The sequence below is a fragment of the Rattus norvegicus genome, chromosome 1, assembly GCF_021556685.1.
Source record: "Rattus norvegicus strain SHRSP/BbbUtx chromosome 1, alternate assembly SHRSP_T2T, whole genome shotgun sequence".
NCBI lineage: Eukaryota > Metazoa > Chordata > Mammalia > Rodentia > Muridae > Rattus > Rattus norvegicus.
The window spans coordinates 146,877,393-146,902,475 of record NC_141534.1 but is presented as its reverse complement, the minus strand read 5'-3'; the positions used below and the strand labels follow the sequence as shown (position 1 = coordinate 146,902,475).

Below are 25,083 nucleotides of genomic sequence, written 5' to 3'. Positions count from 1 at the left end.
TGAGGGGGAAGGACTGGGTGCACATAACTGCTCTAACAGTCACTGGTTATTAAATAGATTGATGGTTAACCCCTAAGTCAAAAATAAAAACATGACTTCAGATTCTTAAGTAATCTCATTTACAAAAACTTGTCAAACTTTGACCTTGGGAGTTTTGTTTCTTTTGAGGTAATTATTCTTATGGTATTTTTCCACCAAAAACACACTGAGTAAATAACACGTCCTTCAGGCTTTTGGGAGTCTACAAGTGTTTGCTACACTCTCCCTGCTGCAGGATTCTGTCAGCTTCTCTGCTACCCTTTTTTTTTTTTTTTTTTTTAATATTTATTTATTTATTTTATGTGAGTTACACTGTTGCTGTCTTCAGACACACCAGAAGAGGGCATCAAATCCCATTACAGATGGTTGTGAGCCACCATGTGGTTGCTGGGAATTGAACTCAGGACCTCTGGGAGAGCAGTCAGTGCTCTAACCGCTGAGCCACCTCTCCAGCCCCCTCTGCTACTCATTTTAGACAGTGTCTCTATCACAGTCTGGTCTTGAACTTAGTTTAAAGCCGAGGTTGGTCCTCCTGCATCTACCTCCCACTTCTGCCATTACTCGTGGGCCAGCACACCTGGCTTATGTGATGCTGAGGTCCAGCCCTTAGCCTCCTACAAGCCAACAGCACTGCTGGCCCAGCTGCATCCCCACCCTCCCTGCCACTTTTATTGCCCTGGAGGCTGAGCCTCCTAGTCTTGGCAGGATAGCTGAGAGGAGACCACTTGGGGAAATTCAAAGGCCGGGCAAGCCAAGTTTCCTCGGGGGCTGTGTAAGTGGTTTCTGTCTTCCCTTCCCTTTGCTTGGCTTTGGGCCGCAACATGTCTGCACAGGAGAGGCAAAGGTAGAGTGGCCAGGTCTTGGCAGCAGGCTTTTTTCCACCATTGGACTGTGTCCCAAGAGTCCCTCTCTCCCCTCTACCCCTGCTAGATGCCCATCACCTCCTGCCTTCAATGCAGAGATGGTGCACTCCAGAAAACTGCATATTGTAAAGAATTGCTTAGAACTGGGGGGGGGGGGGGGGGGGCACAAAGCTGCTTGCCTTTGCAGTTTTTCTACCTTTTCTCCTTCTGAGTGAGAAAAACAAGATTGAGTTGGGGGAAGAGAAAGGCAGACAATATCACCAAATTGTCATTTCTTGTTAAACCCGTAAACAGACTTCTTACGTGTGCTAGCCTTCTTCCAGAGTGCAGAATTAAAGATATTTGTAAATAATGGTTTAACTGTGGTTTTGAGTGCGCAAGTGACCATCAGATACTCCTCAGTGAGGACATTTTCTCATTTCCTTCACTTATTCATCTCCCTTGGGAAACACTGTTTCCTTAGTTGCTCACAGAGCATGAGACCTTAAAAAACTTCTGGTCCAAACCCCTTGGGTTTAGGATGGAGAAACCGGCCTGGCCTGTGTGGGAGGAAGGGCTTGCCTGAGGCCACTCTCGCCTGGTCCGCTTCCAAGGTGGGATTGGACACCAGCCTGGCCTGACGGCTCAGAGCACTTTTACTTCTGCAAGTCCATGGACAGTCCTTGAAAACGTGGGCGTCTGTCATCTGGCTTTTACTTGTTGGAGTAGAAGAGACTAACAGTGTTCTTTGCTGCCGGCTCCTTTATTTAGCTTTCCCAGCATTTGTTTGTGAGAAAGGAGCTCTTTGCTGTGTCACCTGGAGTCTGATTAATAAGGACTAAAACTCATATTTACACCAGGCATAAAGGTTTACTCTAGCACTCGGGAGGTAGGAGGCAGGAAGATCAGAGGCAAGGGCATCTGACACATATTGAGCTCAATGCCCCGCATAGTCATGCGTGCCTTACTCTTAGCAGTTGAGAGGCACACAAGTCTCTGAGTTTGAGACCAGCCAGGGCTACACAGAGAAACCCTGTCTCAAATATGTAAATACATACATATGTGTGTGTGCATGTATATACATACATATATACACATATACATACATACACACACACACACACACACACACACACACACACACACACACACACACACACACACACACACACACGCTCCAAAGCCAGTCTGGGCCATATGAGACCCTGTCTCAGAAAACAAAACCAACATCATAGTGCCCCACTTCCAGCTCCAGTTTCCATGCCCGGTGTAGTTAGTCTGCGTCTGAGAAGGGCTTTCTTCTGCCTGCCAGTGTGGTAACTCTTCACCATCAACAGCAGCCTCTTTCCATCTGCTCAGCTCCTCTGGGTTTCGCCGCCCACCCTGAGGGGGGTTCCAGCCCCCAGGCTGCTCACCTGTGCAGTGGGAGAATACTTGGGGTTTCTTGCCAGAGCCCTTCATGACAGACCATTGGGGGCTCCCATCTCCAGAAGCCACACAATGAGCCAGGTGTGTTTGGGCTTTCTGAGTGGGAGGAAAATGGATGAGCCCTTGGAATGAGGCTGCTGTTGGCAGATGCATTCTGTAAATCAACATAAACAGCAGGGTCTGCTCCTGGCTTCATTTCTCAGCAGGAAATAACGCAGAGGGAGACTTGAGGATGCCTCTCCCAGATCTGCAGTGAAATTGCCTTTCCTCCAGCGAGGGGTTTAAAATGTTAAAACTCTTCACCTAACCCCAGCAGCATGCCCTGGGATGCCACTAACTGCCCTGGTTATACGACTGATGGTGCACCTCAGTGGGCTTGCAGCGTTCTGAAGGCTGCCTACTGTCACTGTAAGCCAGCTGACAGAGTGGTTCGCTTTTTGTTTTATTAAGGGTAAGAAGATTGCTATCCTCAGGTCAGCAGAGAGTGACTGCACAACTCAGCTCAGGACTCAGCTCAGGCGCTGGCAGGGCCCTCTTCCTCTTTGCATGAGACAGCAAGCAGAAAGGACAAGTTGGCAGTTCTTTTGTGGGGGTGCACTACGTGGCCCTAACGCATGCCAGACCACTGCATGAGGCAGCTTGGTCCTCCCTAAGGAGCCACATCTGCAGCCTTCCTAGGATCCTGTGGCTAAGATGAGGCCACCCAGAGGCTCTGCCCCATCTCCCTCCACTCTCTACAAAGTTCCTTGCTCAGATCTGTGTCAGTGCAGTAATTCTAGGGTATCTGATGGCCAGAGATTCAGGGTCTCTAAGAGATGTCTTCACTTTTTGTTAGAATAGACCCAGAGGATTCTGACTGTAGGCTGTGGGAGGTGGGCTGGAGAGGGGAATCCCGTGGGTTGGTCACAGCCACAGGATTGAGATACTTCAGAGAGAAGTTCAGGGCAGACGTGTATAGTAGGGTAGGGAAACTTACCCTCCCATTGGTTTCCAGACAGAAAATGCAGACATACATAAGACCAAAGAAAATCACATTTGTTCTCCAGGCAAGTTAGCAGACAGAAGACCGTTAACTTTGTCTCATTTAGCATTGTAATTTTCTTTTCTTTGCCACATTTTAGGGGCTCTACTACATGCAGAAAACCATCTTCTAAAAGTAAATTCTCTGGTGTAACTGGATCCCACTCAGCCTCGTGTGCTTCTCAGGCAACATCAGCAGCCAGTAGAAAACTGGGGATTATGGCTCCTCCAAAGCCTGTAAATAGACCGTTCCTCAGGCCTGCGTATGCCTTCTCCTAACAGTTCCCAGCGTATAGCTCTTGTTTGTCGGCATCGGACCATCTGTGGATAGAAAGCTGTTAGTCTCGTTACAACATTTGAAGTTTTCACTTCTATCTATTAATATTTAAATGTATCTCATGTGATAGTTCTTATTTTTAAATAAACATTTTCTTTGCTGCTACTGCAAATGTAGTGGCCACTGTTTCTCAGAGCATCTGTAACAATTGTGACAATGACTGAATCCTCCACCCCAGAGAAATCCTGAGTGGGACATGACCCACTGAAGCCAGAAGAAAAGGCTGCATGGGACATTGTGAAATTGTAGAACTTCTTGTGTGAGACAGCTCTGACAAAAACCAACAACAAATGACAGAGAAAACAAAACATATTACATAGTAATTCCTATAATATCAAAGAGTACCTATAAATCATTAAGAAAAAACCAGCATGAAAGGCAGCAGAGCAAAGGCTATGAGTAGCCTGGTCTCCGCAAAAGAAGGTCTGGTGGCCCACGAGTATATGAAAAAGACTCCATCTCCCTAATTAAAAGTACAGATTCAAATATGAGGCGCTGTTCTTCTGCCTGTCAAGTTGTCGACACTAGGGCTGGGTGTAATGTCACAGCTAATAGTCCAGTGGCTCCAGAGGCTGAGCCAAAAAGCTCACCTGAGCCTAGGAATTTGGGGTCAGTGGAGATCTAGGCAATGGATACATTCTCTTTTTAAAGGAAAGAAGGAGGAAAGGAAAAATAAAGGGTAGACAGACAATAACAGAAAAAAAAACAAAAATGCCTAGTCTATGCAGGATGAAAATAGCCAAACAGACTATGCTCACAAGGATATGTTAAATATTGATCTATCTCCTGGTTTGCCCTTTGTGTGATGCCCAAATCCTTGACCTCACTCAGGAGAAGGGAGCTAGAAGCTGCAGACCACTGTCCCGAGACCTCAGAACTGAGGTGGGCATGAGATGGCCATACTGAGGGACCACCTACTTCCTGCTATCTTTGGCAGTTTAGTGGCGAGATTAGCCAGAGTTAGCCGAGAGCTGTTTAATAAGCCTTCCTGAGCAGCCAAGCCATGACTCCAGCCCTGGTGAAGAGAGGAAAGGATGAAACAAGTAACCAAGGTCACCTGGAGAACTGGGGGGTTGAGCAAGGCCCAGCATTCTCTGCGGCAGCTCATCCAGAAGGAAGGACTGCTGCCACCTTTTATATCAAAACCAAGTCTGCTCCAGGCCAGTCCTAAAGCTTCCCTCAGCTCTGGAACAGTTCTGTTTGGAACTGATAATAGAAAATGCAGCTGCCTCCTTCCTCCAACTTGGCCTCCAGTGTGAGCAGATACCCTGGGAAATGCACATTGCATGTGGGCAACCCCACAAGGAGGCAAGGAAAGGCAAGTGACTGTGACACCAGCCTGGGCTCGGCCCTAATGAGGTTCAGGACAACCGTGGCCTAAGGGAAGGTGAGACATTTGACCACGGCCTAGGCCACACAAGACCCTCTCTCGAAAATAAAAGGTTAGGACAGGACACCAGGAAATGTCCTAACAGACTTTTGTGTTTTATAAAAAAGAAAGGGAAGCCAGGGATATGTTTGTTAAAGTGAGGTGTATGGTGAGGTAAAAGGGGATGCTTCTGCGGGCCCATGCTGAGGCATCCTTCCCCCTGAGGGACCAGCCACAAGATGAATATAGTGCAGAATAGAGTTTGTTTAGGGCATGGAGAGGGGAGTTGAGGGAGTAGAGAGGAAGAGAAAGTGTGTGTAGAGGAGTAGAAGCCATGAACTCATGGAGAGAGGGGAAGGGGAATGGAATGAGAAAGGGCTAAGAGAGAGCAAGAGGGGGAGGGGCAAGCAGCCCCTTTTATACTGAGTCAGGCACACCTGGCTCTTGGCAGGTAACTGTGGGGCAGGACCTAGGAGAAATGCTAATAGACACCCCCACCCCCACTCCCACCCCCACCCCCACCCCCACCCCCGAGAAACAGGGTCGTGGAGGCTTGACTCCTCCTTTACCTTTGGCCAGCATCCTTGTAACTTCTCAGTCTTGTGCATATGCCCCTGAGGTCCTTGTATTCCAGAGAGCTGATAGGTGGCCCCTGATCACTTTCAGGGACAAATGATCTTCCATGACCTCATAGAGAAAATGTGAAGGGTCAAGTCTACACCGAGGCCATCCAAAGCTCGTATCCACCCATCCTCCACCAGCCCTGGGAAGCAACGCATCATAGCACCCTTTTCCTTCTTATGTCGGAAGCAGGATTCGGAAAGGTTTGTGTAAGCTGCCCAAGCACACACAGGAGGAAGTGGTAATGAGTAGGGTGACACAGGGCTCTGCCCTGGAGTCCCACTCTGTCTCTGGTTTTCCTGGTGTAAACACAGCCCTCTTTCATTCTCAGATGTGCTCCAGTTAGGACAGCAATTATGTGCGATCCCGTCTACATGCTCATGAATCTCCATTCTCTCCCTAAGCAATCCAACCTCCTCTCTCGGCCCCCTTTTCCAAAGCCTCAGGGGCCACCTGCCCTGACCTGTTCTCCTTTGCAGCAGGCTCCAGGGACAGCCAGCCTGCAGGGCTCAGCTATAGCCTCTCCACAGAGGAAATGGAGGCCCAGGCCCCTGCTTTTCTTGAGAAACTGCTGTACCTCCACCTCTCACCACAGCTTAGAGGACTGGCTCCATCTTAGAAAGTCCCAGAAGCCCAGCTGAATCATCTCCAGTTCCACAACTAGGCAGGGACTGCCATAGGCCTGGAGGTCTGGCCCCCAGTCTGGGTAAGGCCTCTAGGGCCTAGCGTCTAGGCAGAAGGCCTGTGGCCTGAACAGATGCCCTCACAGCTCTGACAGCCTTAGGCAGCTTCCACAGCCCCTGGGTAGCCTCCCTGGTGGGGACCAAAGAGGCTATCAGTGAGTCTCACACAGTAGGCAAGTCTGCCCAGCCCTGCGGGGTACTGTGATCTGTATGCTTAGCTCCTGAGTGCTCTGAGGCAAGGGCTCAGAGCTGTGTAGGACAGAACAAAGCTCCAAGGTCCAGACCTTGCAAGCTTGGGCTTTCAAAACGCTACGCCTCCTTTTCTTTTTTACCTCCCAGTTCATCCAGCCACGTGAGGAGGAGGGAACAAGATACACAGTGGTTAGGGTACCCTTTGGACCTGCTCTGCTGATGGCTAAAAATAACAAGGAAGAAGATAAGCCAGAACTTAAGCTCACAGTAGGATAGGCTATTCTCCCGACCCTCATCTAGAGCCTGGGGCTAGATCCCTACTTCCAGCACAATGGAATCTGGTTTGAGAACTGGCAGGAGGGGGCAGGGATAATACTCTGTATGGTCCCTACACTGAGGTCTATTCACAGTATGGGATTTATCCCCCCCAAAAGGTCTGTCTGCCCCTGTGGATTCTATGTAGGGCCAGCCGCATTCACACAAAGGGCAGCCTGGCCTGGCCCTGTCTCAGTCCCTGCTGGGAACTGGGTACCTTTTGCCAAGGCAGGGCTCCACCTTTCCACCTTCACCAGGGAAGACTCTCTCATAGGAGGAACCGAGGCAGTGACCCTTGGGACACAGTGAGGCTTGAATTGAAAAGTCTGACTTGGAGCTTCTGGCTGTTAACAGCCTCTGCCATCCTGACCTGGAAGGAAGGACGGACGGACACCAGGTACACCAACAAGACTTATAGCCAGAGGCCAACCAAAGCTCAGCATCCCATAGGAGGGACCTTGAGCTCCCTCTCCTCTTGACTAGCAAGACAGTGGTGTCAGAGAGGGACGTCAGCATCTGTGGCTGTGCTGTACCGCTGGAGGCTAACTGCAGAAACACATGCCCACTCCAGCTACACTAAACAACATCCCTCCCAACTGCTGTGCCTGGTGCATTTGAACATCCAGGATCAGCCTGGGGCTCTTGTGTCCGGCCAGGAAGGATCAGCAGAACACTGCCCTGACCTCAAAAGTCAGGTGACTGTAAGCTCTGTGGCCTCGATGACCCTCCCTTGTATTTTTTTTTTCTTTTTTTCAGAGCTGGGGACCGAACCCAGGGCCTTGCGCTTCCTAGGCAAGTGCTCTACCACTGAGCTAAATCCCCAACCCCGCCTCCCTTGTATTTGATTGTTTAGTTTGGTTTGATTTCTCTCTGTAGACCAGGCTGGCCTTTAAGGTCTGCCTACCTCTACTTCCCAAGTGCTGGGATTAAAGGCGTAAGTCAACACCACCACCACCATCACCAGACTCTTGAGATAGAATCTCACTAAATTGCCCAGGAAGACTTTGAATTTGCAATCCTGCCTTAGCCTCCAGAGTAGCTGAAATTATAGGTGCACACCACCAGAATCAACTTAGTCTCTCATCTACACAGCAAACATCAGCCTTGCTACTGCCTTCCTCCCTGATGCTTGTAGATCTCCCTCTTTAAGGAGAGGCAGGCAGTGTGATCTCACTCTGTTGCTCAGGCTGGCCCCTGAACTCCCAAGTAACAGACCACAGGCATATACAACCATGTCCTACGGCCAGATACTCTACACATACTATTTGGCCCCAGGCCCAACCCTAGCCCTCAGCAGGCAGTGGAAACACACCCCAGAGAAGGAAGGACAGCAAAGCTAGGAGGGTGAAGGCCAGTCATGCGTGATGTGGAGCACGCACAGGAGCCGCACTGATGGTCAGCAGTCTAGGCCAGGGATCCAGTTTCCGGTCGTCCCCAAGGGATCTCTGACTTCCTGCCTTCCCTTCACCTACTGGAGAGAACAGACCCGCCCCCTCGCCTCACCAGCTGGGTAGCCACCCACTAAACAGAAATCTGTGCAGCTTCGTGCTCACCACTGTGAGAGAGAATCAGCCTTAGCCAAGTCACCTGCCCAAGCAGAAGGTGATGGGAGCTGCAGTGAGAATTTTGGCTTCTTTAAAAATACAGAAATATTATAAGGATGCATTTTGTTCAATTCCAGGTATGGGATACGGGGATGTTTCAGATCGTCCACAGCAGCTGACCGATTTGCCTCATGCTGTAGCAGGAGCGTGACCTTGCCAGCTGCAGATGTGACATTTGGAGTTTGGGGGGCTTTTCAGAGGATGTATGAATGCTAGGGCGCCATGGGCGGCTGCTTGGCGGCTGGATGCTGCTAGTCGCTGTTGATTGTGGTTTGTCAGTCACGCACAAGGATTCCTTAGACTACTTCCTGCTGCTGAGGGGCGGGCTTGACCTTTGCCCCTCTCGTAGAGGTAATCTCTTGTGCAGTATGGAAGCTTCGCCTGTCAGTAAAAAAGCCCATGGCCGATGAGCCGAGGCCGGATTAGAAGGTGGATACCCGGCAGAGACGGAAAAATTTCGGGAGATATCAGGCACGGAGGTTGACTCCAGACAGAGGGGACTGTCACATGGAACTGAGGACTGGGTAGCCAGGTGTACGGCATGACTTAGAGTAGGATAAGCAGGCTGTCATGAGCTAGTCAGGGGACAGCATAGCTTTTGGCCTAGGCATTTATTCATGAAATATTAAGTCTCAGAATCGTTATTTCTGGGAACAAAGTGGATAGGTGGGGAAAAAAGATTTTTAACAGATGGTCTTAACTACACCTTTTCCTACCCCTGACTTTATTCAGAAATCTCAATCTCTCTCTCTCTCTCCCTCTCTCTCTCTCCCTCTCTCTCCCTCTCTCTCTCTCTCTCCCCTCTCTCTCTCTCTCTCTCTCTCTCTCCCTCTCTCTCTCTCTCTCTCCCTCTCTCTCTCTCTCTCCCTCTCTCTCTCTCTCTCTCTCCCTCTCTCTCTCTCTCTCTCTCTCTCCCCCCCCTCTCTCTCTACCATTCTTTCTCTCCAACCTAGTGTTAGGGAGTTGGAAGGGAAAGGAAGTGGAAAAGAGTGGAAGAGAAAAGAATCCACGGAGTAGTCAGAAGTCGGTCCAGGGACCCAGATGGAATCTTGTCTCTTCAGAAACTGCTCTCTGGGCAGTGTCGTATTCCTAGTCGGCCTCCATGCTGGGTAGCCAGGAATGACCTTCAGCTCATTTTGTTTGCTGGGTTTTGCTTTGCTGTTAGGCAAGCTCTATGTAGCCTTAACTGTCCTGGAATTCACTCTGTAGACCAGGCTGGCCTGGATCTACCTGCTCTTTCTGCCTTTCAAGTACTAGGATTAAAGTTGTGTGCAGCCATACCTGGCTTACCTTCAATTCTCGATTTCTTCTCCTTTGCCTCTGAAGTGCTGTGATGGTGGGTGAGTGCCATTTGGTCCTACCAAATGGTTCAATACAAAACGATTGGTTTATGTACTACTGAGATTGCAACGAGAGCTGCCTGCATGTTAGACTCTTGTCCACTGAGCTACGTCCCCAGCCCCTTCTGTTTAAAGTTATAATTACACCATTTCCTCTCTTCCCACATACTCCTCCTTGGTCTCCAACTCACGGTCTTTCTCCCTAGTTGTTGTTACATGCATACAGGTAACCTAACCCACAGCCACTTACTAAACCAGCCTGGTCCCTTCCTGCATCCCAAATCCTTGTCCTTACACACACAGCTAAGTGCAGCCTTCATCCCTCATCCAGAAACCCTCTCTTTGCAACAATGGAGACCACTACAGAGAACCACAGCCAATCAGAATGCAGAGGCATGCCAGAAATGTCATTGTCATTGTGGTTGATGGTGGGGCCTTGAAGGGGTGACTGAGTCCGTGGGCTAATTCTCTAAGGCTCTACTAATGTCCTATATTGCTTTCTGCCGCTGTGATAAGACCAAAAGCAACTCAGGAAGGAAAGGTTTATTACATCTTAGAACTTACAGTCCTTGGGCTGGAGAGATGGCTCAGTGGTTAAGAGCACACTGTCTGTTCTTCCAGAGGTCCTGAGTTCAATTCCCAGCAACTACATGTGGCTCACAACCATCTGTAATGGGATCTGATGCCCTCTACAGACAGGCGGATGCATATGCAGCAGAGCACTCAAAAAGTAACTTGCTTGGGTATTATTCCCTTATATAGAAACAGAAAACAGACTGAAATAGACCCCCTTCTCCCACCCCACCCCCAAAAATCCTGCCACTGCGCCCCATTGCCTCTACTGCTTTGCAGGCATTTACCTCTGCTTGCAGATCTAGGCCCTACCCAGAGTGCTGGTGCCTGAAAATGGATAGATAAGTGCATGGTGCTTGCTTGATAGGCAGGCGGATGTAAGGAGCCCAGGATGGGATCAGTGAGTAGATGGATGGGGTTGGGTAATGAGTGAATGGGGAGAATCAGTGAGAGACAAGTGGATGAGTGGGTGGGTGGGGCAAAGGTGGCTGTGGGAATGCACGGGTGATATGAAGAGGACATCTGCGATGGCATTTGTCTAGACTTCCCTCACGGGAGAGTAAGCTAGGAGGATGGAGACAAGGACTCACGTCTATGGACCATAGCATCCTGTAGGCCCACCGAGGTGATGGGCCAAGTCCCTGTGGCCTGGTCCCACCCTCCCTTCCAAGACAGATGCAAAGTTTCTTCTGGTTGGCTTCTGTAGTCATCCAGTTCTTTTGTGTGTGTTTAGCCAGCCCCCATTTACTGACCCGAAGCTCTATCCTGGGTCATGTGCTTAGTTTTGTGCAGTCCCCAGCATCTGCTTTCAGATCCCTTTTCTATCCCGCGCACCCTCAGGTTAATTACATGGGGGGGGGGGCTTTGTGAGGCCCTCAGGGACCCGAGGTGGGAAGGATGGGAGTTCAAATCGCGTCTTTTGATAGATCCGCCCTGGGGTGAGTATGGACAGCACCGAGGTTCACCTTCCTGGACTTGGACAAGACATCCTCCTTCCGTTGTAGCCCAGGCTGCCCTCTAATTGGCAGGCCAAGTGATACTCCTGCCTCAGCCTCCCAAGCCTGGGGCTAAGGAGCACACTATTAGCCCCTCCTCCTTCATCTTTGGTTTCAGAGCTACAAAAAACGAAGACTTTCACCAATGTGGGGTCTCACACCTGTAATCCCAGCACTTGAGAAGTTTGCCAGTGAGCTCCAGGCAGCCTGTGCTACAAAGTGAAACCTTATCTCAAAACAAACAACAAAAGGCTTTGTACTCCTTGATAACTGTTACCTGTATCTTCAGTGTTGAAAGACCTGCCCAAGGGCATACAGAGTGATGACCATAGACGTGGAACACTTGCACACAGGTGATTTTCACAAACACACACTCCTCATAAAGGAGACAGAGCTCTGATCCCGTCCAACTCTGAAGTGCAGCTGTGGTGGGGGAGCGCACTTGAGAGCCTTCTCTATCTTAAGCTGGCCTTGAACTGGCCGAGTAGCCAGACAACAATCTCCTACTCATCCTGCCTCCACCTCTCCAGCAGGAGCCTCACAGACACCACCACCATGCCTTGGCCTGTCCCTAGCTGGTGCTGGGGCCTGGAACTCAGGGCTTTATGCACGCTAGGCAAACACTGCCCACTGAGCTACATCCCAGCCTGTTTACTTTAAGGCAGCATCTCACTCTGCAGCCCTATCTAGCCCTGAATTCATCATGTAGACCAGGCTAGCTTTGAATTTGTAGACATCCTTCTTCAACCTCCCAAGTGCTGGGATTACAGGCATGAAACACCGTTACATGGTACACAGCACGAAGTGCCCCGCCCCCTCAATGGTGCTTTGTATGAAAGTCAGGGCCTTACTCATGTTAAGCTTGTGCTTTGTCACTGAGCTCGCTTCCCCCAGACCTCCACAAAGTACATCTTAAAGAGATTGGTGACAAGGAACAGATCCACCACTCCCAGCATGCACTTTGCCGAGTGTATTCAAAGCAAAGGAAACTTCTTGAAAGCTGTGGAAGCAAGTGTGAGCTGACATTCCCCAGGCCTTGCCAGCCCCTGGGGTCAAATAAGGGCAATCATCAACCAGATCCACTCAGAGCAGAGCTGTCTTCCTGCTGGGCCAGGCAAATGCTGCCTCATGATAAGGAGGACTCTTCAGGAGGGGCTGTAGGCACCAACGGGAACAGGAGCTGTGTACAAAACCAGGGTTGTAATATTTGCTTAGAGTTCTCTGCTTAGAGCCGAACAGGATCCAACCGCCCTGTCTAGGAACAAACAGCTCCTGAAAGGAAGTGGCCCAGGCTCTCCTACCAGTTCTTTTAGTGGAGATGACTGTTCAATCGACTTAGGTTTCTGAAGGTCAAAGGCCAAGTTTACCGTTTCCTGTGTGAGCTTGAGTTCATTGCTTAACTTATCTGTGCCGTAGAGAGATCTCAACAGCATACCCTATAATAGAGATTGTTCTGAGCCTGCCAAGGGAATGTGAGCAAATTTCTGGGGTTGGGACCATAGCTGTCAAAGGGGCTAGTGTCATCCACAGGTGAAGCAACTGAAGGTCTCTGGCTAGCTCACTCGAAGGGACATACCCACCCGTCTGAAGCCAGCAGGCTGTGTCTTCCTTGAAGGCTAGGCCCTCCCCACAGCAGGAGAGCATGTTAGGAGTGAAGCCCTGGACAATGGTGGGTTATAACATTTGTGACTCAAGAGCTGCCCGGGAGTCTGGTGTGGAGATAAGCCTAGCAAATGACTGGCAAGGCACATAATTCAGTGTGGCACCGGGCAACAGGCCAGGGGAGGAAGAGGCACCACACAAACCTTGCAGCTCAGACACTCACAGCAAAGAGTGGTGGACCAGCCAGAGTCAGGCGCCGCCTTATCTGCTCCCTGAGCGCTTTGCCTCTCTTGCCTCAGCTTCCTCTCTTGCAGATGGAATTCCAAAGGAGGTAATGACAGCTGGGCCTGCCTCCCTTATGGCTGGCTGCACTGAAGAACCCAGAAACCCAGGCCTGTGAGCAGTACCTTCAAGGCCGACTTGCCATGAGAACAAAGCAGACATTGCACTTCCTCCCCTGGGTTTCTGGGTCTGATGGGACCTCAGAACCGCAGTCACAGCACACACCCCAGTCTGCAGTGTCCAGATGCCCGACCGGTGCACGAGCTGGAGCTGAGGTTGTGGCTGACGGGCTCCACATACCCTGAGGGACACTGTCAGCAACGCACTTCAGACAAGTGCTCTACAAAGACAGGAGAGACCAAGCATGGTCCCCAAGACAGGGATCCTGGAAGATGGAAGTGGGGTACACAAAGAAGAAGGAGAAGTTAGCAGACAAAGAACAGAAATGGTCCAGAAGGTAATGGCTTCTCAGCTTCGGGATTGCTGGAAATTAAGTCTGGAGTCCAAGGGCTGTACTGATGGCAGACATCCATAGACAGCAAAAGTTGGCGAGGCAACTTTGAGGCTGTCTTAATTTTTTAAAAATAAAAACAAAATAATGAAATAAGTAAAGATGGTCAGGGGTGGGATCCTATCGCAAGGTCTTTGCCTAGACAAAAAGTTTGAGAAGGAGCAGTGTTTTGAGACAGGGTCTCACTACTTTGCTAGCCAGGAACTCATAGGGAATCTACCTGCTGGGGTCAAAGGTGTGCACCACCACACCTGGCCTCCTGTGAGCCTTTGTTTGTTTGTTCGTTTGTTTGTTTTTGGTAGAAAAGACTGACGAGATTCCCTTCCTCTCTCCTAAATTTCAGTTTGAGGTCGGTCATCCTGTGGGGCGGATCCACTTCAAGCCCCGCCCTCTCTGGGCTTTGTTCTGGATCCCTCCTCAACCTTCCTTCTCAGGTCCCACAGCTGAGGCCTCTGAGCGACCTGGGCAGGGCCATGAGTGAGAGGCGGTCAGGTCACCTCTAGGTAGGACAAAATGAGAACAGAGCCAAGAGCTGATAGTAGCCAGGACACCTTGGCGCAACTGCTCTGCCCAGCTCTGCCACCCAGTCCTGGCCCCGTAGCTTCTGGTGCGGGCAGATATGGGATCCTCCCAAAACCAGCCAGTCACTCTCCAGGTACTGTTCCAGACTGCCTACCTTCTCTATGCCACTTACACACCCGGGCCACTCACCCAGCTGCTTAGGCCAAGGTCCACACCAAGACCCTAGCTGGGAGCCCTGCTTGGAGCAGCTGTAATTGGAGCAGGGGCCAGGAGGAGGTGGTCACTCACCTCCCGGGAGGGCTAGCATAGGCTACAGCCCTCTTAATTTGGCTGCCTTCTCTAGGTGACATTTACAACAAAAGTCCCCAGAAGACCATGATCATGTCCTCTCTGAGGCCCAGAAATGGGCAGGGGCCTCCTGGTGACATAGACTTTTCTGCCCTCTGAGATGGACCACTCAGGTTCTAGGCCATAGATCTAGAGTCTGCATTTTTAACTCTTTAACCCTGCTTGTATGAGACTTTCTCTGTGACCAGGGACAAGTCACTTCCTATCTCAGGGCCTCGGGACAAAATGGGGGATTGATCCAATCTGCCCACCCGTCTGGACATTCCTGGGTAATTGAGCCATTGCAAGACTGCTGCAGGCTGGATGCTGTAAGGACTTACATAAGCAGTTGCTTGCCTTTATTGACTCGGAGGCAAATACCTTGGATGTGAGTCACCAGTCCTCAGCCCCAGGCCTGCATCACCTGCATGAAGCCACCGTCCAGCCCAGTGGGTGTACTGGATGGGTGTGCTGCTGGACCTTGAGACTGGAGAAGCAGGATGAAGGGAAGCTCAGACTCCTGCCCATACTTGACAAAATGAGTAACAAATCACAGGGAGAATGAACCCATAAAAATTCAAGAGACAGCCTCCCTCCGTTGAAATGCCCCAGGGCCTGTTTCCAGGGACACAGGACAGCACTGGTTGAGAGTGGACACTGTCCTATCCGGGCTGGATTAGCCTGGGGAATAGGGCATTAAGAGATAACAGGAAGGCAACACGTGACTCCAGCCAGTGATGCTTCAGTCCAGGCCAGCTCCGCTAGCAGGTTAGAGCAGAGTTCGGCTAAGTAGCTCGGGCGAGGCTTGAACTGCTTGCTAATCCTCTACCTCAGCTTCCTGATGCCGGGATCACAGCCACAAGCTACTATGCCTGGCTTTCACAGCCATGCTGAGAGCCAGATGGGTGGGCTGGCTCCCGTGTCAGAATAAGCAGTGTCTGGCAGGGCTGGCTGACAGTAAGACAGGAACTTGCATGAGCGCCTCATGGCAAGTGGCAGGCCCAAGGAGGAAATCACATGAGTGACTGATGAAGGGACCACAGGCCGCTTCCTGAAAACTGGTCCTTCAGGCCACAGCAAAGTGACTGCGGTTGGCTGACAAGGGATACTGACACAAGCAAAGAAAGTTTGCAGGGTCGTGGGAACCACCCAGAACCCCAACCACCCAGAAGGCAAAGCAGAGGGTAGGGGGCAGAAACTTGAAACCATAGCATGATAGCAATGAATTTAGAGAAAAACATCAGCTCACAACTAGAATAATTTTGAAGAACCCAGCCACTCAGCACCAGGGTCACAAGTTCATGAAGAAGACTCACCCACACACAAGTCCCTAAACACAAAGACTGGGTTTGGCTTACCTGATACACACTACATAGCCTAGCCTGGCTTCAAATTCCTGGCAATCCTCTTGTCTCAGCATCCCTCCTAAGTGCTGGGTTACAAGCAAGTGCCACCACAGCTGGGTCATTCATGTGAGCATGCGTTTGTGTGAGCATGCGTTCGTGTGAGCATGCGTTTGTGTGAGCATGCATTTGTGTATGAGTGGGACTCATGGGCCACAGTGCTCATGTGTCTGTCCTGGCCTCAAACCCTGTTTTGAGACATGATCTCAAGCTAGCTGGTGAGAACTTCCGGAGGTTCTCCTTTCTCAGTCCCACTGGGATTACAACCCACCAGCAAATCCAGTTTGATGTGAGTTTCACACTTTGCAAGAAGCACTTCACTCTCTGAACTATCTTCCCAGTCCCTAAACTTTTTAAGAATGAAGAAGGAGGCTGGTGTGAAATACACACCTTTAGCCACATTATTAGGGAGGCAGAGGCAAGTGCATCTCTTAAGTTTGAGGCCAGCCAGTGCTGCAAAGTAAGACTAAGTCTCAAAAAATAAGAATAAAATATAAAAGGAAGACTGCACCCAGAACGGCAATCCCCAGGAAAAGGAGTCCCCAGGGAAGGGAGAGGTCAGCGTGTGAGCTCAAGGCCAGGGTTCCAGTTTGCTTCCTGTTGCTGTGACAAATGCCACCACCAAAAGCAGCCTAGAGGAGGAAGGTTATGTCCCAGCTCACACTTAGGTAACAGGTCAGGGGAGGCGCCTGGAGCAGAAGCCATGAACAGGAGCTTACCAGCAGGCTCGCCGGGCTCTCTCATATAGCCCAGGCTTGCCTGCTTAGAGATGGCCCATCCACTCCTCCTTTATCAATTAGTGATAAAATAATAATTTTTTTTAAAATTGCCCATAGACACACCCATAGGCCACTATGATTTAGGAAATCCCTCAATTGAGCTTCCTTTTCCCAGGTGACTCTAGTTTGTGTCAATTCGACAAAAACAAACCGCACAGCCAGCCTTGGTTATACACGTGAGTTCAGAGCTAGCCTGTACTATATACGATGTTTTGTTTTGTTTTTTAAACAGGCAAACTGAAGGGAGCTAGGGATGTAGTCAGCTAGCAGAGTGCTGCTTGGTGTGTACGAAAGTCTAGATTTGGCCTGGGCGCCACAGGAAACCTGGTGTGGTCGTACACACCTGGAATCCCAGACTTGGGGAAGTGGAGGCTGGAGGATTCAGGTCCAGGTCACTGTTGGCTTTAGGAAGTTTGAGGTGAGACAGTGGACTTGAGATACAAGGAATGGAGGGGGCTGGGGAACATAAGGAATAAAAAAAAAAAAGATCATTGTTAGGTAAAAAGCAGTGCAAGTTTGAGGGCGGGGCTTTGTATGGCCACACCCACATCACTGCCTGGGGGGTGGGGGGGACAGGAGACAGGGATGGCCTGTTGTTATCCCAGTGCTTGGGAGGGAGCCTGGGAGCCAGGGGGCTACCCAGACTATCAGAACAGGCAAGCTCTAGTTTCAAGAGACAGAGTCTACCTCCACAAATAATGTAGAGAGGAAAGACACCAGACATCCACCTCCAGCCCTACACATGTGCACCTGCTCCCACTGTGTTCACCCACATATATGTGGATACGCACACACACACTCACAAATATACACAAAGAAGCAGAAGAAATCAATGTGACTTCAAGCCTTTCCACAGCATTCAGTGCTAGAGGGCAAGTTGGGAGCCAACCCTTCAAAGTTGTGTAGAAAAGAGGAAGCCAAGAAAACTACACCCAGTAAAGTTGTTCAGATTTATAGAGAACATGGAAAGGTCAGAGAAAATAGCACCCATGAGCCCTTTTTAGAAGTAAGACTAAAACGGCTAGGCAATGAAATCTAGCTAGCTGTTTAAAAGGGTATTTTTTTTTTTAGCGGTAAAATCCTGACTCTCATACAAATATAAAATGAACACATGTCAAAATTTTTACTTAACTCGTTAAGTAATTAAGGGATGAATAATATATGACAGCTGGTTCAGAAGGAAATTGGAACGCACATATGTAGGCAAAGAAAGAATGCTGACTAGATTCACATCTCTATGCGGAGTTGACCAATACCTGCAGGGCAGCGAATGGTCGCGTTCCATCGGACGTCATTCATCTGTGCCTTTGCAACAAGCTCCTCAGCCGGCATTGCTGCCAGATTTCCACAGCTTTGATTTGACCGTGACACACACCGCCTAAAGTAGCTGAGTGCAGAGTGCAAGTCGCTGATGGAGCACTTAGCTGGCTTCTGTGAGTGTGAGGCTCTGCGTTCCATCCCTGGCACAGAAGAAAGAAAATAAAATGAGGCCAAGCTTTCTATTCCGGAAAAAAATGAACCTTGGGAGCCGGGGTGGAGCCGGGGTGTCAGGGAGGAAGGTTACGCGGGAGAGGGATGGGGAGATGGATGGGCACCCTTTTCAGTCCAAGAGCTGATCCTGTTCTTCTTTCTTTGTGCTGGTTAGGTCTCCTTGGTCAACTTGACACAAGTCAGAGTCCTCTGGGAAGACGAGACCTTAATTGATGGACTGCTTCCACCAGATTGGCCTGTGGGCAACCGTGTGGGGCATTTTCTTGATTAGTGATTGACATGGGAGGGCCCAGCCCACTGTGGGCGGTGCCGCCCCTGGGAAAGATGGTCCTAGGTGGACTAGAAGAGCGGCCAAGAGAACCAAGTGGAGTGAGCCAGTCACAGCTCTCCTCCATGGCTGCGGCTTTACTTCGTGCCCCCAGGGTCCTGACTTGAGCTCCAGTCTGTCTCCCTGATGACAGGTCTAACCTCTGAGGGGTTAGCCTGCTCTAGTTGCTCTTCACAGGTGTTTCATCACAGCAACAGACAGAAAACATTCTCCAAGTGCAGCTCAGGGCTCAGGCTGGCCTGAAACTCAAAATCCTCCTGCTTCAGCCTCCCGAGAGCTGGGACTACAGCACACGCATCAAATCTGGCTTCCAGTGGGTTTTTTTTAGTGCATACATGTGTGCATGTGCATGTATGCGCATGCATGTGTATGCAGGACGTGTGTGTGTGTGTGTGTGTGTGTGTGTGTGTGTGTGTAAGCCAGAAGTAATTGCTTTGCCTTTTTAATCTACTTATTAGTGTGTGTGCGCCAGAATGCTGTGAAGGACACACATGGCACAGTGTGTGAGTGGGTGTGGGTCACAGGATAACTGGGTGGAGCTAGTTCTCCCCTACTTACTTGACTCGGGGTGGAACCAGGTCAGCAGGCTCGCACAGCTGAGCTACAGCACTGTTTTGAAATTATTTTCTTTGGGTTTATTTTTCTTTCTATTTTAAGTATGTGTGTGACTGTGTGAGTGTATGCATGTGTGAGTGAGTGCCCAAAGAGACTGGACCTATGGTTCCTGATCGCCTGGAACAGCAATTACGGGCAGCTGTGAGTCTCCCAGTGTGGTGCTGAAAGCTAAGCTCCAGTGTTCACAGGGACAGGAAGTGCTCCAGAGAGACAGGAAGTGCTCTGAACCACTGATCTGAACCACTGAGCCTTCTCTTCAGACGCTTGTTGTTGTTGTTGTTGTTGGTGGTGGTGGTGGTGGTGGTGGTGGTGTGTGTGTGTGTGTGTGTGTGTGTGTGTGTGTGTGTAATATCTATCTATCTATCTATCTATCTATCTATCTATCTATCTATCTATCTATTTTTGGATACGAGATCTCACTTTGTAGACTGGAACTCTCTGTAGATCAGACTGCCTGCAACACAGAACTGTCTGCTAGTGCTGCGATTAAAGGTGGTGGCATCTGTAATCCCAGCATATGGGAGGCTGAGACAGGAGGATTGCTGCAAGTTTGCAATCAACTCTGGCTAGAGAATCAAGTCCTGTCTCAAAGCAGTAACCAACGTAGAGGGAACAGGTGTGAGATCGCCCTTTCTTTTCTTGGTGTTGGAGACTGAGCCTGGGTGTCACACGGGCTAAGTGCTCATACACACAGCACAAAATAAATACAGCCATAAAGAACTTTTAAAGAAGTCTTTGAAAGTCTTTCCACCATGTGTGGGGATCCTGGGAATCTAACCCAGGTCCTTGGATTGGGAGACAAGGCTGAGCCATCCTGCCGGTGAGACAGGGTCAGGCTGTTCTCTAAGTAAACAGCCAAAGATGGCCCTGAACTTTGAATGTTCCTGCCTCTTCTCCACTGCCAGGGTTCCAAGTGTCTGCCCACAGCTGGTTATTTGTTTTTAAGGTAGAGTCTTATATTTACTCTGGATGGCCTGGAACTCACGGCAGTTCTGCTTCACCCTCAAGAATGTTGTACTCACAGGAATACACCACTACACGCAACTGAAGCTGACACTCGGAGGGGAGCAAGCTGCTTCCTGCTCTTTGTTCTTTCCTGAATGTGTTTATATGTATACAAACACATATACACACACACATACACAAACACATATACACACATGTACACACACACAATACATGCACACACACATACACAAACACATGCACACACACACACACCACACATGCACACACACACACACACACACACACACACACACCCCACACACCCCTAAGATGATTCCTATGAATGCCAGACCTGAGAGTCACTCCATTTTTAAGCTGTGGGAGTCACTGACAGTTGAATGTAAATAAGCTTTTCAGGAAGACAGTGTGAGGACCCAGAGCCTCTGAAGGTCACAGCTAAAGATAAGATGGCCAGTGTGACTCAGGCCCTGGGACTTGAGTCTGCTGGCTTTCCAACTAGAGCAAGATGAGGCTGAGATATGACTCAGTGGTGAAGTGTTTACCCTTCATGCTCAAGGCATGGTCCCAAATTACACACACACACACACACACACACACACACACACACACACACACACTGATTGGGGTAGCTGAGGGCTAGGAATTGCTCAGAAAGGCAAGTTGGTTCCCAGACATTCAGCCCTCTTAGAAAGAGGAGCCAGTGCACTGTTGCCAGAAGTGTGTGCCCTAGCAGTGGGTCCTAAAGCCAGATACGAGTCGTCTAGCTAAGCACCAAGGCAAGCTGCAGAAGATGAGGACACCCTGGCACCTGAGGTCCTCCAGCCCCCAACCCCTACCTCCATGAGCAGAGTTCCAACTCCTGTTCTGAGCCTTCAGCCTCACTCCCGGCTGTACTCCCCTCCCTCACGCCCGGGAAGTGCTGTCTTCCTACCCCAAACTCAGTCCCTCCAGGAAAGCCTCCCCTGAGGGCCACTCCTCAGTGCCTCTCTGCCTGAGCATCATGGGAAGGTCCAGCCCTGCCTCCCTCATCCTGCTGGCTCAGACCCCTACGGGGCCTCATGCCCACCCAGCAGGGAGGAAGGCACACAGCCCCTTACTAAACAACCCCCACCAAGTTCCCAGAGCTGGGGGGTTTCCTCATCTGCAAAGCATGGGTGTGGCAAGATCCTTGACAGTAATCGAGGGGATAATGGGGGAGCCTCGCTATTTTTAGTTTAAGTTTTGTTGAAAAAAAAAAAATGAAGAGACCTAAGCTCAAAGAAGGGGGCGGGACTAAGAGACACAAAAGGCCAGGCCTGGTGGCTCAATATTGGGAAGGCTGAGGCAGGGGAATCATGAATTTGAGGCCAGCCTGGAATCCATAATGAGATCCTTCTGTCTCAATAAGCCAAAGGGGGAAAAAAAAAAAAGAAAAAAAAAAGAGCTGGACCTGGCGTTCACAGCTATGTTCCCAACCCTCCTTCACACCAAGGCAGGAGGATATCCCCAAGTTCAAGACCAGCCTGGGCTGTACAGTGTGTTCCAGCAAGCCTGGCCTGTGGAGTTAGACAATTTCATCCCTTACTCATAAAAAGGAAGTGAGATTGTGCTTAAGTGGAAACGCAGTCTTGGTTATCGTCCATGGAGAGACAAGGCTTCCTAGGGAAGAAGCACACGGTATTGGGATACCACAGGACGCCACAGAGGAGTCTTGACAAGGTTGGGCCTACAAACCACTGTCAGCAGAACTACCCTTCTCGGCCTCACCTCTTGCAACTCAGACCCCATATAACCTCCACCATGTCCCCCAAAGCTGCCTGAATAAGGCCTTCTGAGCACCCCAGAGAGCTTCCTGATAAAAGAACTCCAGGGTGAGCTCCAGCACCAGCGCCCTTCCCCAAACCAGTGGGTGAACTGAACTCACCCCCATCCCTAGCAAGGCAGGTGAATGTCAGGACTCTGGGGGAGGGCGGGGGCTGTCACCTCAGTGTCTCAGTCTCAGGGAAGAGTGGCACTTGCCCTGTAGTATAGCGTCTGCTGTTCTGTGTGGGCTGCTCAGCAATCCTGACACAGAGGCGACAAGCAGAGAGCTATGACTAATCTCTGCAGACCCAGCAGATCATGGACCCCCACCCCCACCCCACCCCACCCAGCAGTTCCCAACAGGCAAACCTCAAGGACCACTCACAGTACTCTTGAGATGGACTCATGTAGCCCAAGCTGTCCTGGAACCCTATATAACTGTGGATGACCTTGAACTTCCAACTCGACAGACTCCACCTGGAATTACAGGTATGAGTCGTTTTATAAGACATTGGATTAGAACCCAGGCTTCGGGAGTGCTAGACAAACAGTCTACCAACTGACCTACATTCCCAGTCATAAGTTCAAGACCTTCTCTCTGCCAAATGTTTATCTCATGTGGGAGGTACAACGTTGCCATGTTACAAATGAGGAAACCGAGGCAGAATTATATGGAGAATAGGTCACATGACTAGGGATCGGCAGGGCCAGCTGACTCCTAAGCTTTCTGCCTTCTCCTCTGCCCTAGACCTAGGCAAGGTGGGAGTCAAACAAAGCAGGAAGGCTGAGTCTCTGGAGAATGTGGGGGGCTCCCAGTTAAGGTATTGGTGGCAGCCCCATTGGCATAGAATAATCAACAAGGTAATTTTGTATTCATGGAGGCTCACACGCAGCCTCCCGTCAGCACCTCACAGATCATCACTCTTTCTAAAGGTTCCCAGAACATTTTAAAGACGCCCAGAGTCTCAGACTCCCCAGCTCCTGTACATACAGTCTACTTGCAGTCTTGCTGTGACAGAAGCCACGCTGTGACAGCTACCCTATCTGATGTTCCTTTGCATGCTGGAATGTGTAGGAGAAGTGAAGAGGCTGGGATCTAGCAGGCCCCTCACCCAGGACTGACCCCGGCTCACCCCAGAGCAGGTTCCCAGGAGCTGACTTCAGACGCAGGCAGGAGGAAGCTTTCTTGCCGTGAGAGTATTTTTCCCTCGGCCTCGGAGGGCTGTAAGGGGTGCCAGCCTTGAGGGCTGAAGGGACACAGCTGTGCAGAGCAGATTGTCATCAAGGCAACTGACTGGGCCTAGCTTGACCCTGTGGAAGAAGCCTGGCTCCAGCTCTCAAGGAGGAACAAGGATCCTAAGGAGATGGGCTTGATCTGGATTCAGTCACTGCCCTGCCCTCTTTGGTAGCCTGACTCCGTCCCTGCCCACCCTGGGTGACCCGCAGAGCCTCTGACTCCAGTCCCTGCAGCTGTCAGCAACGACTGTGTTCCGTTTCCTTCACAGTCAGTTGTCGTCTCTGGGCTCCATCAGCATTTCTGTGCCTGTGTTTCTGTGTATCTTCTTCCAGCCCTGGCATCTTGTGAGCTCACAAGAACAGTGTGTGTGTGTTTGCGTGCATGAGTGCCTGTGTGTGTGTTCCGTCCAGGGCCTGGACTAAGCAGGCCCCAAGAAGTGTTTCATAGTTCCTACACAAGGAGGAAGAGATCGCTCTGTGGGTAAAAGCACTTACGACATATGTCTGAGACTGGAGTTCAGATCCCCAGAAACCAAATATAGGCCAGACACAGAAGCACAAGAGTCTGTAACCCTCTCAGGCCCACAGGAAATGGGAGGCAGATACAGGGGAACTCCTGAAGCTTGGAGCCAGCTAGTTTGGTTTCCAAAGCCTCAATGAAGGTGAAAGGTGAGGACTGACTCTGGAAGTTTGTTATCTGACCTCCTCACGAGCTGCAAGACATCTACACCCACACACACGTGAGCACCTATGCTCATACTACACACAACCTAGAGGCTATAGCCGCTCACATTGGGCCAAGCTAGAGAACTCATCATGCGACTTCTTCTAGTATACATATAGTAGACAACAGTTGTAGATTCGAAGTCCAATTCCTTCTGCAGTTTGCTTTGGGTTTTGTGTTTGGACACTACTGTCTTGCTCCATAGCCCTGGCTACCCTGCTCCTCAATGTGTTGCCTAGGTTAGCCCCTTGCCCCAGCCTCTTGTGTGTGGGATCACAAGTGCGTATCAGTCCACTGGGTTCCTTTTATTTCCCTGTTGACTTTCACAGCAGATTTTTTTTCAGCTAGTTGAAGTAAGAGCTTGTATATCTAGCATATTATTTTATTTTACAAGGTGACCCAAGGTAGCCTCGAACTCACTAATTCAGCACCGGATGACTTTGAACCCTTGATCCTTTTGCCCGTACTTCCCAAGGGTTGGGACCAGGCAGACTCAAACTTTAAGGAAGAAGATGCTCCCCCAAAACAGATCAGTTTTTCCGGAAAATGAGATTCCAATCTGCCAGAGTCAACACAATGAGAAACTCCCTTTTGCTTTAACCCTTAGGAAAAACATCCTGAGGAGGCTGGGGTGCAGCTTGGTGGCAGAAGTGTTCATAGTTCCTGCAGAAGGCTCTGGATTCAACCTCTGGTTAACCGAGCAACTGCTTTTCTCCCTCGGGCCCCACTTTTTTTTTTTTTTTTGAAAAGAAATTTTTTCATAGTGATCACAATTCCCCTCCACCAACCCCTCCCAGATCCTCCCCACCCACCTAATCCATGCCTTTTCTTTCTGTTTAGAAAACAAACCAAAAACAAAACAAACAGAAACAGATTTAAAAACAACAACCAAGAAAGACATACACAAATAAAATCCATAAAACACAAAATCAGGGGGCCAGAGATGGCTCAGCAGTTAAGGGCACTGACTGCTCTTCCAGAGGTCCTGAGTTCAATTCCCAGCAACCACATGGTGGCTCACAACCAACTGTAATGGGATCCAATTCCCTCTTCTGGTATGTCTGAAGACAGCTACAGTGTATTTATATAAATAAAATAAATAAATATTTTTTAAAAACCCACAAAACCAGAAACCATAATATAGAAGCAAAGGA

General features: G+C 49.9%; 2 protein-coding genes across 9 annotated transcripts in view; one reads left to right on the top strand and one right to left on the bottom strand.

Moving 5' to 3' along the window:
- Blm (BLM RecQ like helicase) overlaps positions 1-3,794 on the top strand; it is an 86,167-nt gene extending 82,373 nt beyond the window's left edge. For 3 of the 4 annotated variants that reach the window (XM_087557461.1, XM_087557457.1, XM_087557453.1), the window contains exon 22: positions 3,431-3,794. In XM_087557461.1, coding sequence (XP_087413587.1) covers positions 3,431-3,608 — 178 coding nt within the window. In that variant the 3' untranslated portion in view covers positions 3,609-3,794. 4 annotated transcript variants of the gene reach the window in all.
- Positions 3,384-23,866, bottom strand: LOC147996863 (uncharacterized). Of its 5 annotated transcripts, XM_087607320.1 has the most exons (5): positions 23,103-23,866; positions 22,355-22,446; positions 18,041-18,244; positions 5,605-5,722; positions 3,384-3,650 (listed from the first exon to the last, which is right to left on the bottom strand). In XM_087607320.1, exons 1-5 carry the CDS (start codon positions 23,249-23,251, stop codon positions 3,605-3,607), a joined length of 609 nt encoding a protein of 202 aa, XP_087463446.1. In that variant the 5' UTR covers positions 23,252-23,866; the 3' UTR covers positions 3,384-3,604. The 5 variants fall into 5 exon arrangements, 1 of the variants encoding a protein (XP_087463446.1); XR_015651800.1 differs by lacking the exon at positions 22,355-22,446 and having other exon boundaries at positions 23,103-23,739; XR_015651801.1 differs by lacking the exons at positions 22,355-22,446; positions 23,103-23,866 and adding an exon at positions 18,380-18,509.
- Between the last annotated feature and the right edge of the window lie 1,217 nt (positions 23,867-25,083).